At 46.5% G+C, this 11,732-nt stretch overlaps 1 protein-coding gene across 1 annotated transcript; it reads right to left on the reverse strand.

Annotated features, from left to right (window-relative positions):
- Nucleotides 1–3,084: 3,084 nt before the first annotated feature.
- Nucleotides 3,085–10,202, reverse strand: PLA2G1B (phospholipase A2 group IB). Its single transcript, XM_002753075.6, has 4 exons — nucleotides 10,143–10,202; nucleotides 7,873–8,032; nucleotides 6,905–7,032; nucleotides 3,085–3,283 (listed from the first exon to the last, which is right to left on the reverse strand). The coding sequence occupies exons 1-4, from the start codon at nucleotides 10,174–10,176 to the stop codon at nucleotides 3,159–3,161; spliced, it is 447 nt and encodes a 148-aa protein (XP_002753121.1). The 5' UTR covers nucleotides 10,177–10,202; the 3' UTR covers nucleotides 3,085–3,158.
- Between the last annotated feature and the right edge of the window lie 1,530 nt (nucleotides 10,203–11,732).

Raw genomic sequence — 11,732 nt, forward strand, 5'->3', positions numbered from 1 at the left:
TATTATTATTATTTTCTTGAGACGGAGTTTAGCTCTTGTTGCCCAGGCTGGAGTGCAATGGTGCGATTTCGGCTCACTGCAACCTCCGCCTCCCGGGTTCAAGCGATTCTCCTGCCTCAGCCTCCCTAGTAGCTGGGATTACAGGCATGCGCCACCATGCCCGACTAATTTTGTCTTTTTAGTAGAAACGGGTTTTCTCCATGTTGGTCAGGTTGGTCTTGAACGCCTGACCTCAGGTGATCCGCCCACCTTGGCCTCCCAAAGTGTTGGGATTACAGGCGCCACCCCGCGACTGGCCTGTTTGCTTTTTTCGTTTTCTTTGTCTTCCTTCCTTCCTTCCTTCCTTCCTTCCTTCCTTCCTTCCTTCCTTCCTTCCTTCCTTCCTTCCTTCCCTCTCTCCCTCCCTCCCTCCCTTCCTCCTTTCTCTCTCTCCTCTCTTTCTTTCCTCCCTCCCTCACTCTTTTCTTCCCTCCCTCCCTCCATTCCTTCTATCACCCAGGCTGGAGTGCAGTCTTACTGCAGCCTCAGCCTTCTGGGTTCAGGTGATACTCCCATCTCAGCCTCCTGAGTAACTGGGACTACAGCCACACACCACCTTGCTAATTTTTTTACAGAGGAGGTTTCACTGGTTTCCCAGGCTGGACTCAAGCAAGCTGTCTCAATTTCTCAAAGTGCTGGGATTTACAGGCCTGAGCCACCACACCCAGCCCAAGAGATAGATTTTTACATCAGAGGATATCTTTAGAGCCTTCAGTAGTCCTGTGACTGTTCTCTCTTGTTTGTTCTGTTACCAAAAAAAAAAAAAAAAGAAAGAAAGAGAAAAGAAAGAAGTAAGCACCATTCTCCTAAAAGGCCACTTTTCTTCAATCCAAAAGGAACTTCCAATTTCTTTCCACAGAAGAAATACTTTTTTATGGCCTTCCCAGTTCGTTGAAGACTAAGGCCAGGTCTAACTTGATTTTGCATCCCTTGAAATTCATCATAGCACAGTATCCAAAAAAGGGTTCTTCAGTCTATGCTTGTTGAATTTGAATTTCAGAACAGACCCATCTTACCTGCCAAAGAATCAAAAAGACCCTGAGCAGGGATGTGACTAACACTTCATTTAGCATTCAGCAGTCACTTATCGAGTGTCTCCTACAGGCAGGTAGAGAATCAAAGGTGGCTAAGACACCTCACTCTGCCTTCAACTAGTTCATAATCTGATAGCACTTCTCTGAATTATCTAGATTTGGGTTTCAAGTTCAGCTATGCCACCCAGGAATGAGTTACTTTTGGCAATCCCTTTCGTCTTTGCGCCAGTTTCCTCATCTGTAAGTTGTGGATATAACAGTACCTACAACTATAGAACTTCAAGGCAAGATAATTGTGCAAAAGACATGACACCTCTGGAGCATATCATATATAAGCATGCCAGTGTGAAGAGTTGGAACAAAAGACTCAGAGAAGACTGAATTGTAGACAGATACTAGCACTGAATCATTGTCTCATGGCCAGACCCAAATACATCATATCAGCATTTTGTATGGTGCCTGGCCCAGAGTAAGTGTTCAATAATCATTGAATGGATGAATAAAATGTGGGAGAAATTATGCCAAAAGATAAATTCTCATACACTCCCCTCTTCAAATGGAAGAAGGTCTTTTACTGCCCACCACATACCCAGAAGTGGTGGCTGTTCTGTCCGTCTCCAGTGGTCTGAAACTGCTCAATGGTGCCTTTTCATAGTTCCTATGGTCTTTTCTCAACTTTTCTTTTCTTTTTTTTTTTTTTTTGAGATGGAATTTCACTATTGTTACCCAGACTGAAGTGCAGTGGCACGATCTCGGCTCACCACAACCTCCGCCTTCTGGATTCAAGCAATTCTCCTGCCTCAGCCTCCCGAGTAGCTGGGACTACAGGTGCGCACCACCATGCCCAGCTAATTTTTGTATTTTTAGTAGAGATGGGGTTTCACCTCGTTGACCAGGATGGTCTCGATCTCTTGACCTCGTGATCCACCCGCCTCGGCCTCCCAAAGTGCTGGGATTATAGGCGTGAGCCACTGCGCCCGGCCTTCTTTTCTTTTTTTTTTGAGACGGAGTCTTACTCTGTCACCCAGGCTGCAGTGCAGTGGCACCATCTCCGCTCACTGCAACCTCTGCCCCCAGGTTCAAGTGATTCTTCTGTCTCAACCTCCCGAGTAGCTGGGACTATGGGCACATACCACCATGCCCAGCTTGTTAATGTTTACTGTATTTCATGACTACATTATCAAAATTAGCTTGTAGAGTGTGGTGAAGTCTTTTATGGGTTTAGAAAAGAAAATCATTGTAGAAAAATGGTTTAATACAGTTGAAAATGGAGGCAGAATCACGAGACAGGAGCAAGATCTGGCTCAAACTAAAGCCTACCACTTCAGGCAGGGAAGGGTAGTGGTTTTTTATCAGACTTGCCAGGTTCAAGTTTCTTCTCTGCTGCTTGCTGGATGATAGCATAGGAAAAGTGACCACTCTTATTGAGCCTCAGCTTAGGAAAAGAAGATTTGCTAACAGTGCCAATACCTCATAGGGCTGTCAAGATGATCTACAGACACAGTCCTTGTACAGGGTAAATAATCAGTAAATGGTGATTGTTCATCATTATTTTGATTCCAAGGTGCTTGCTTGGTTCCTGGAAGTGTCCTTCTAATTTAGCTTAGCTTCCAAGGCTGGAAGAAAGCATGCTCATGACAATCTAGTCAGAGTAGCCAGGTGTGGTGGCTCACTCCTGTAATCCCAGCATTTTATAGGCAGAGATGGCCTGATTGCTTGAGCTCAGGAGTTTGAGACCAGCTTGGGCAACATGGTGAAATGTTGTCTCTACAAAAAAATGCAAAAACCAGCCAGGCATGGTGGTACACGCTTGTGGTCCCAGCTTCTCAGGAAGCTGAGGTGGGAGGATTGCTTGAGCCCGGGAGGCGGAGGTTGCAGTGAACTGAGATTGCATCACTGTACTCCAGCCTGGGTGACAGAGTGTGATCCTGCCTCAAAAAAATAAAAATAAAAGACTAGGCAGAGAGCTAGTTTATAGACAGGGAATAAAAAACAATTTCCAAACATGAGGTCTTTCAACAAGGTGCTTTATTGGAGGACAGTGTGAGATGAGCAGGTAGAGGCGATGCTTTTCAGAGGTGATATTCAAGTCTGACAATACTTCTTGGTGTCCAGGTTCTTGTATTCCTTGTTATATGGAGCTTTTGAAAAGCAGATGGCAGCATTGCGGTCGCAGTTGCAAAGGAAGGCCTCGCACTCTTTGTTTTTGCCTAGAGAGGGACAAGAGGAGAGGACTGAGCCAAGGTGGACCCTGCTTTGTACAATCCAGGGGCAAGAATTGATTGGAATAAGCTGGCAGCCATTCCACTGATGTACATTTAGGGTTGACAGATTAGGTGAATAAAATACATCAGGATGCCGGGTTAAATCTGACTTTCAGATAAACAATGAATGCAATCTTTGGGACATATACCAAAAAAATTAGCCATTGTTTATCTGAAAGTCAAATTTATCTAGGCATCTTGTGTGTGTGTGTGTGTGTGTGTGTGTGTGTGTGTGTGTGTGTGTGTGTGTTTCATTCTTGTTGCCTAGGCTGGAGTACAGTGGGGCGATCTCAGCTCACCGCAACTTCCGCCTTCTGGGTTCAAGCAATACTTCTGCCTCAGCCTCCTGAGTAGCTGGAACTACAGGTGCCTGCCACGACACCTGGCTAATATTTGTATTTTTAGTAGAGAAGGGGTTTCACTATGTTGACCAGGCTGATCTCAAACTCCAGACCTCAAGTGATCCGCCTGCTTCAGCTTCCCAAAGTGTGGGGATACAGGTGTGAACCACCACTCTTGGCCTAGTTTTCCTACTTTAAAGCACGTATATAAAAAATTATGGAATGTCCTTAAATGGAATATTACACAGGAATTTAGAAAAATTCGGTATGCCTGCACATGGAAACTTTCCCAAATAAGAAAAGCTAGTGTATGCCAGACAAAATCTGGAAGAGTATGTATCTAACTGGTTATCTTTGGGTGGCAGGATTATAGATGCCTTCCACTTTCCGTAATAGATATTTATGTAGAGTTTGAAGTTGCATTCCTTTTGGCTTGTTTACTTTTGTAACCAAAAGAAACAATAAGGTTACATTTAAAATGCATTTAAACTTTATTATATATAATTTATGTATCTTTGCTTGCCATCAACAATCTTATTAGTTTTGTTTCTCTCCGATCCTTTATTTTATTTTATTTAGTTAATTTTTTGAGACAGAGTTTCGCTCTGTCACCCAGGCTGGAATGCAGTGGTGCGATCTCAGCTCACTGCAACCTCCACCTCCCAGGTACAAGCGATTCTCCTGCATCAGCCTCCTGAGTAGCTGGGACTACAGGCACGTGCTACTACACCTGGCTAATTTTTTGTATTTTTAGTAGAGACGGGTTTCATCGTGTTAGCCAGGATGGTCTTGATCTCCTGACCTTGTGATCCACCCACCTTAGCCTTCTAAAGTGTTGGGATTACAGGCTTGAGCCACCGCATCTGACCTGAGTTATTTTTAATTAATACAAACAAACATCCCCTAATGCAGATTTCTTGTCCTAGTTGCAAACATCAAAAAGAAATTGTTGTGTGTGTGTGTGTGTGTGTGTGTGTGTGTATTTCCCTGGGGAGAGGGTTCATAGTTTTCATCAGATTTGTAAATTTGGCCTTCTAAAGTGGAGCAGGAGCATGTATAAGCAAATTATTCAGTGGTTAAAATAATAACAAATAAAACCAGTAACAATAAAGGTTTAAGGCAATATGTAAAAGTCATGACAAGGTGGTAAGTGAGAAAAGGCAGAATGCAAGATTGTATTTATTCTGCAAAGCTCTCAAGATTGTTTTTAAAAAAGAAAAGGAGGCCAGGTGTGGTGGCTCATGCGTGTAATCCAAGCACTTTGGAGGCCAAGGCGGGCAGATCACCTGAGGTTGGGAGTTCAAGACCAGCCTGACCAACATGGTGAAACCCCAGCTTATACAAGAAAAAAGAAAAGGAAAGGTTGTATCTAAGTCATGCACTTATCAAATATTTACTGAGCACCTACTGTTTGCCAGGCACTACTCTAGATCTGAGGATATAGCAATAAAGAAAACAGACAGTAGGCCGGGTGTGATGGCTCACGCCTGTAATCCCAGCACTTTGGGAGGCCGAGGTGGGTGGATCACGAGGTCAAGAGATCGAGACCATCCTGGTCAACATGGTGAAACCCCATCTCTACTAAAAATACAAAAAATTAGTTGGGCATGGTGGCGCGTGCCTGTAATCCCAGCCACTCAGGAGGCTGAGGCAGGAGAATTGCCTGAACTCAGGAGGCAGAGGTTGTGGTGAGCCAAGATCATGCCATTGCACTCCAGCCTGGGTAACAAGAGTGAAACTCCATCTCAAAAAAAAAAAAAAAAAGAAAAGAAAACAGACAGTAATCAGCCAGGCATGGTGGTTCATGCCTGTAATTACAGCTACTCAGGAGACTGATGCAGGAGAATTGCCTGAACCTGGGAGGCGGAGGTTTCAGTGAGCTGAGATTGCACCACTGCACTCCAGCCTCAGTGATGGATGGAGACTCTATCTCAGAAAAGAAAGCAAGAAAATAGACAGTAATCCCCGTTCTGTAGATCTCACAGTCTATTGGAAAGATGGAAAATAAATAAATAAGTGGCCAGGCATGGTGGCTTACTCCTGTAATCCCAGCACTTTGGGAGGCCAAGGTGGGAGGATTGCTTGAAGCCAGGAGTTCAAGACCAGCCTAGCCAATGTAGTGAGACCCAGTCTCTACAAAACAAATTTAAAATTAGCCAGGCATGGTGGTGCAGGCCTGCAGTCCCAGCTACTCAGGAGGCTGAGACCAAGGGATCCCTGGACCTCAGGAGGTTCAGGCTGCAGTGGGCTATGGTTGCACCGCTGTTCTCCTGCCGAGGTGACAGAGCGAGACCCTGTCTCTAAACAAAAACAAAACAAGGCCAGGTGTGGTGGCTCACACCTGCAGTCCCTGCTACTCAGGAGGCTGAGGCAGGAGAAACATCTGAACCCAGGAGGTGGGGGTTGCCACAAGCCAAGATCATGCCACTGCACTCCAGCCTGGGTGACAGAGTGAGACTCCATCTCAAAAAAACCCAACACAACAACAACAACAAAAAACCCATCACCACTTACAAGCTATGTGATCTTGGGCAAATAGCTCAGCCTCTGAGCCTCAGTTTTTCTTTTCTTTCTTTTTTTTTTTTTTAATGAGACGGGGTTTGGCCATGTTGGACAGGCTGGTTTTGAACTCCTGACCTCAAGTGATCCACCCGCCTCGGCCTCCCAAAGTGCTGGGATTACAGGCATGAACCACCACACCCAGCCCCTTCGTTTTCTTTTCTTTTCTTTCTTTCTTTCTTTTTTTTTTTTGAGATGGAGTTTCGCTCTTGTTGCCCAGGCTGGAGTACAGTGGCGCGATCTTAGCTCACTGCAACCTCCGCCTCCTGGGTTCAGATGTTTCTCCTGCCTCAGCCTCTCAAATAGCTGGGATTACAGGCATGCACCACCATGCTCGGCTAATTTTGTAATTTTAGTAGAGACAGGGTTTCTCCAGGTTGATCAGGCTGGTCTTGAACTCCCAGCCTCAGGTGATCTGCCTGCCTCGGCCTCCCAAAGTGCTGGGATTACAGGTGTGAGCCACCACACCCAGCCTGAGCCTCAGTTTTCTTATCTGGTAAGTGGGGATAATAATTGTACCTATCCCATAGTGTTGTTTTGCGGATTAAAGGAGACACTGTCCAGCACCGAGAAAATTAACACTAAATGATGGCTGTTAGTACTATTATTGCCCCTGGCCTACTGAGAACCTACTAGAATTCATAGGTCAAGGAAGGGGTAAACCTACTGCTGCAGGTGACCTCAGAGCCAGAGCACGAGTATGAGTAGATATTGGTGTACGGGTTGTCCAGGAGAAATTTACAGCTGTGCAGCTTCTTGGCCTGGTCGTAGCAGTGGTCATGTGTCTGGCAGCACCTGGAAAGTGGGAGGGATAGCTGAAATAGGAGTAAGGGCAGAGCAGTAGGTCAGCCCTCACCTGCTCTCTCTCAGGAAAGGTGGCGATGACTTCACCAAGATGCTCCGGGGGAAATGGTCCTATGGCTTGAAAAAATATAAATCCTTTTTATTATATGTTTATTGGGGGCAATTTTTTTTTTTTTTTTTTTTTTTGAGACAGAGTTGCCTACTGTTGCCTAGGCTGGAGTGCAGTGGCAGGATCTTGGGTCACTGCAGCCTCCAACTCCCGGGCTCAAGCGATTCTTCCGCCTCAGCCTCCCGAGTAGCTGGGACCACAGGCGCGTGCCACCACGCCTGGCTATTTTGTATTTTTAGTAGAGAAGGGGTTTCACCATGTTGGCCAGGATGGTCTGGATCTCTTGACCTCGTGATTCGCCCTCCTCGGCCTCCCAAAGTGCTGAGATTACAGGCGTGAGCCACTGCGCCCTGCCCCTGAAAGCGATTTTTAACATGGTTGCAAGAATACAGTAAAGTCCTATATTCGGAAGGTGCAGTGACACTTTAACCACTGCTAGAAAAATGACACGTGGATTGTCGCTGTGACGTTTACTGGTGCCATATTCGGCCACTGGAGGGCAGCGTCGCCCACTGTTTTGTACGTCGGGCATTGTTTCCTTCTCTAACCAGGAACATTCGCTACAGGGTTCTCTTGGAACACGCCTCTTTATATGACAAGAGGTGAAAATATGTTATCCTTAGCAGATAGCAAGTCCCCTTTGTATGCCTCGTGAGATCCTTGGCGTGTACCCTCCCTGCCCCCAGCAGCCACTCCAGTTTCCCTCCAGGTGGATCACTCACGTGTCCAATTCATCCACAGGGGTGCCTGAGCCCCCCAAGCCACAGTAGCAGCCGTAGTTGTTGTATTGTAACAAGGGGTCACTCCCCGGAATCGTGCACTTGATCATTTTGCGGAACTGCCACAGGGCCCGAGGGCTGACGCGGCTCTCGGAGGCGGCCACTGCAAGACACAACCAGAGTTCAAATCTGTCTGACAGCACCTCGGGGACACACTGACTGCCTGCCCCTCAGGCCCCACACTGCCTCCCTGATCCCTGCCAGCTGCCTCCTCCGAGGACCGTTGGGACTCAGGAACCTGGCAAAGTCAAAGTGGGTAGAGGTGTCGTTTGTTTGTTTGTTTGTTTGCTTTTGAAACGGAGTCTCGCTGTGTCACCCAGGCTGTGTCGCCCAGGCTGGAACACAGTGGCATGATCTCAGCTCACTGCAACCTTCACCCCCCGAGTTCAAGCAATTCTCCCACCTCAGCCTGTGTCACCACGCCCAGCTAATTTTTGTATTTTTAGTAGAGTTGGGGTTTCACCAAGTTGGACAGGATGGTCTCGATCTCTTGACCTCCTGATTTACCCGCCTCGGTCTCCCAAAGTACTGGGATTACAGGTGTGAGCCACCACGCCTGGCTGAGGGGTTTTTTTTAAATGAAAACATTATATATATATATATACATATATATATATATAATATATATACATATATATATAATATATATATAAACATTATATATATATAAAGTTTATATGTGTATATGTATATGTATATGTACACACACACACACACACACACACACACACGTATATTCTTCTTTTTGGATCTCACTCTGTTGCCCAGGCTGGAGTGCAGTGGTATGATCATGGCTCGCTGCAACCTCCTGGTGGGAGTTCAAGCCATCCTCCCACCTCAGCCTCCCAAGTAGCTGGGACTACAGGCACCAGCCACCACACCCCAGTAATTTTTGTATTGTCTGTAGATACAGGATTTTCCCATATATTCTAGGTTGGTCTCTGGGTTCCTAGGCTCAAGAGATCTTTCTGACTCAGACTCCCAAAGTGGGCTAGGTTTACAGGCATGTGCCACCAAGACAGGCCGGAGAGTTTTAAACTATCTGCATTTTTTATCCAGTTAATTTTTTTTTTTTAGACGGAGTTTCCCTTTTATTGCCCAGGCTGGAGGGCAGTGGTGCGATCTCGGCTCATCACAATCTCCACCTTCCAGGTTCAAGTGACTCTCCTGCCTCAGCCTCTCTCAGCTGGGATTACAGGCATGCACCACCACACCTGGTTAATTTTGTATTTTTAGTAGAGATGGGGTTTAGTAGAGATGGGGTTTCTCCATGTTGGTCAGGCTGGTCTTGAACTCCCAACCTCAGGTGATTCACCCGCCTCAGCCTTCCAAAGTGCTAGGATTACAGGCGTGAGCCACTGCGCCTGGCCTATCCAGTAACTATTGAGCACTGACTACGTGCCAAGCTCTGTCCTAGGAGCTAGAGATATAGCAGTAGACAGATATAATAATAATAAATCTCTAACCTCATAGAGCTTACAACCTAGTGGGAGAGAAAAACAATAAATAATAAATGTGGTAAGTCAGGAAACTGGATACTGCGTTAAAAAGGGGAAAAATAGAGCTGGATGAGGCGAATCTAAAAGGGAGGTTACCCAGCCTGGCCAACATGGTGAAAACCCATCTCTACCAAAAAAATACAAAAACATTAGCTAGGTGTGGTGGCGCATGCCAGCTACTTGAGAGCTACAAGTCCCAGCTACTTGAGAGCTACAAGTCCCAGCTACTTGAGAGGCTGAGGCAAGAGAATTATGAACCCAGGAGGCGGAGGTTGTGGTGATCTGAGATCACGCCACTGTACTCCAACCTGGGCGACAGAGTCCCTGTCTCAAAAATAAAGTAATAAAATAAAATATAAAATGGAGATTGGTCCAATTGCCTAGTTGACTAAGGTAGGAGGATCGCTTGAGCCCATGAGTTGGAAGCTGCAGTGAGCTGTGATTCTGCCACTGAACTACAAGACCCTGACTGGAAAAAAGAAAATACAGGCAGGCTTTCTTAGCTCAGGCAGTCTGAGTTCAGACTTGCAGGTTGAAAAGGTGCCAGCCTTGAGGGAACCCTAATAGAGGAGCTCTTAAGCCCCACTGGGAACCTCGAATTGAGACTGCGGGCCTGGCCAGCCCTGTCTGCTGTGGTCTGTGGCCCCCATTCTGGAGGAGCGATATCTCAGCTCACTTGGGAGAGAGGCGGGCAGAGCCGGGAGACTTGCCTACCTGCGAGCAGCACGGCCAGCACGAGGAGCTTCATCTTGCAGTTGAGGTGAGAAGAGAACTGAGATGACCAGTCCTCCCCTGCTTATAATCAGTCTCCACACCCTCGCCCTGAGATAAGGCTGGAGTGTTTGCTCTTGGCTGAGTCTGGGGCTGGCCTTGAATCTGTCTGTCGCGGGAATGACCCTGACAATTTGTCAATATGGGATCACTGGAAAAAAATGTTACTCATTTTTCCTTAGCAACTGTGAACCAAAGGGATGGTTTCTGAATTTTCAGATCTTAGCATCTAGACCCTCATACCCACCACTTTGTACTAAGTCCAGCTTCATGGGCTGGTTGAGGGAAAGCAAAGCTGTCAGTTCAGTCGGACGCTGGGATAAGGGAGACAAGAAGGAAGTGCAGCCTGGGCAACACAGAGAGACCTCATCTCTAAAAAAAAGTTGGCTGGGCGTGGTGGCTCCTGCCTGTAATCCCAATGCTTTGGGAAGCCAACATGGGTGAATCACCTGAGGTCAGGAGTTCGAGACCAGCCTGACATGTTGAAATCCAGTCTCTACTAAAAATACAAAAATTAGCTGGGCATGGCGTGCCTGTAATCCCAGCTACTCGGGAGGCTGAGGCAGGAAATTGCTTGAACCCAGGAGACATGAGCCACTGCACCCGGCCACAGCCACAGATTTTATTGTTTCCCACCACTACAATACCACTTCCCTCCGCAGAGTGAGTTTGTGAGAAAAACCTGGGCTTTGGATTCCAAAGGCCTGGGTCTGACTTATACAATAATAAAGGGCTTTGGAACTGTCATGTCAAATATCTATATAATATTGTTTAGGTGAAATTCACATATTAACCAAGTTTAAATAAACAATCCAGTGGCATTTAGTACATTCACAATGTTGTGCAACCATCACGTCTATGGGGTTCCAGGACATTTTTATCACCCCAGAAGGAAACCCTGTACGCATTAGAAGTCATGCTCCCTCAGCCCTAGTAACTGCTAATCTGCTTCTCTCTCTCTCTCTCTCTTTTTTTTCGAGATGGAATTTTGCTCTTGTTGCCTAGGCTAGAGTGCAATGGTGTGATCTTGGCTCACTGCAACCTCTGCCTCCCAGGTTCAAGCGATTCTCCTGCCTCAGCCTCCTGTGTAGCTGGGATTACAGGTGCCGGCCAGCATCCCGGCTAATTTTTGTATTTTTAGTAGAAACGAGGTTTCACCATGTTGGTCAGGTTGGTCTTGAACTCCTGACTTCAGGTGATCCACACATCGTGGACTCCCAAAGTGCTGGGATTACAGGTATGAGCCACCGTGCCTGGTCTCTAATCTGCTTCTCTCTACATAGATTTATAATTGGTTTACTTGGTGCTCTCCTGTTCCTATGTGGTCTCTACAACGACCCTGTAGGGTAAGGAGAGCCTGGTTATTTTAATTTATTTATCTGTTTGTCTTTTTTTAAGAGACAGAGTCTCGCTCTGTCACCCAGGCTGATGTGCAGTGACACGATCATAGCTCACTGCAGCCTCAACCTCCTGGGCCCAAGCAATCCTCCTACCTCAGCCTCCCAAGTAGTGGGGACTACAGACATGTGCCAT

The sequence above is a fragment of the Callithrix jacchus genome, chromosome 9 (genome assembly GCF_049354715.1).
Source record: "Callithrix jacchus isolate 240 chromosome 9, calJac240_pri, whole genome shotgun sequence".
Classification (NCBI taxonomy): Eukaryota; Metazoa; Chordata; class Mammalia; order Primates; family Cebidae; genus Callithrix; species Callithrix jacchus.

Bases quoted from the DNA above. Each gene is read 5' to 3' on its own strand.
- PLA2G1B (XM_002753075.6), bottom strand. From the start codon at position 10,176: ATGAAGCTCCTCGTGCTGGCCGTGCTGCTCGCAG. The intron at 8,033-10,142 runs GTAGGCAAGTCT...TGTGTCTTGCAG, and splicing joins GCTGGCCGTGCTGCTCGCAG to TGGCCGCCTCCGAGAGCCGC. The intron at 7,033-7,872 runs GTGAGTGATCCA...CCCACTTTCCAG, and splicing joins CCTGTGGATGAATTGGACAC to GTGCTGCCAGACACATGACC.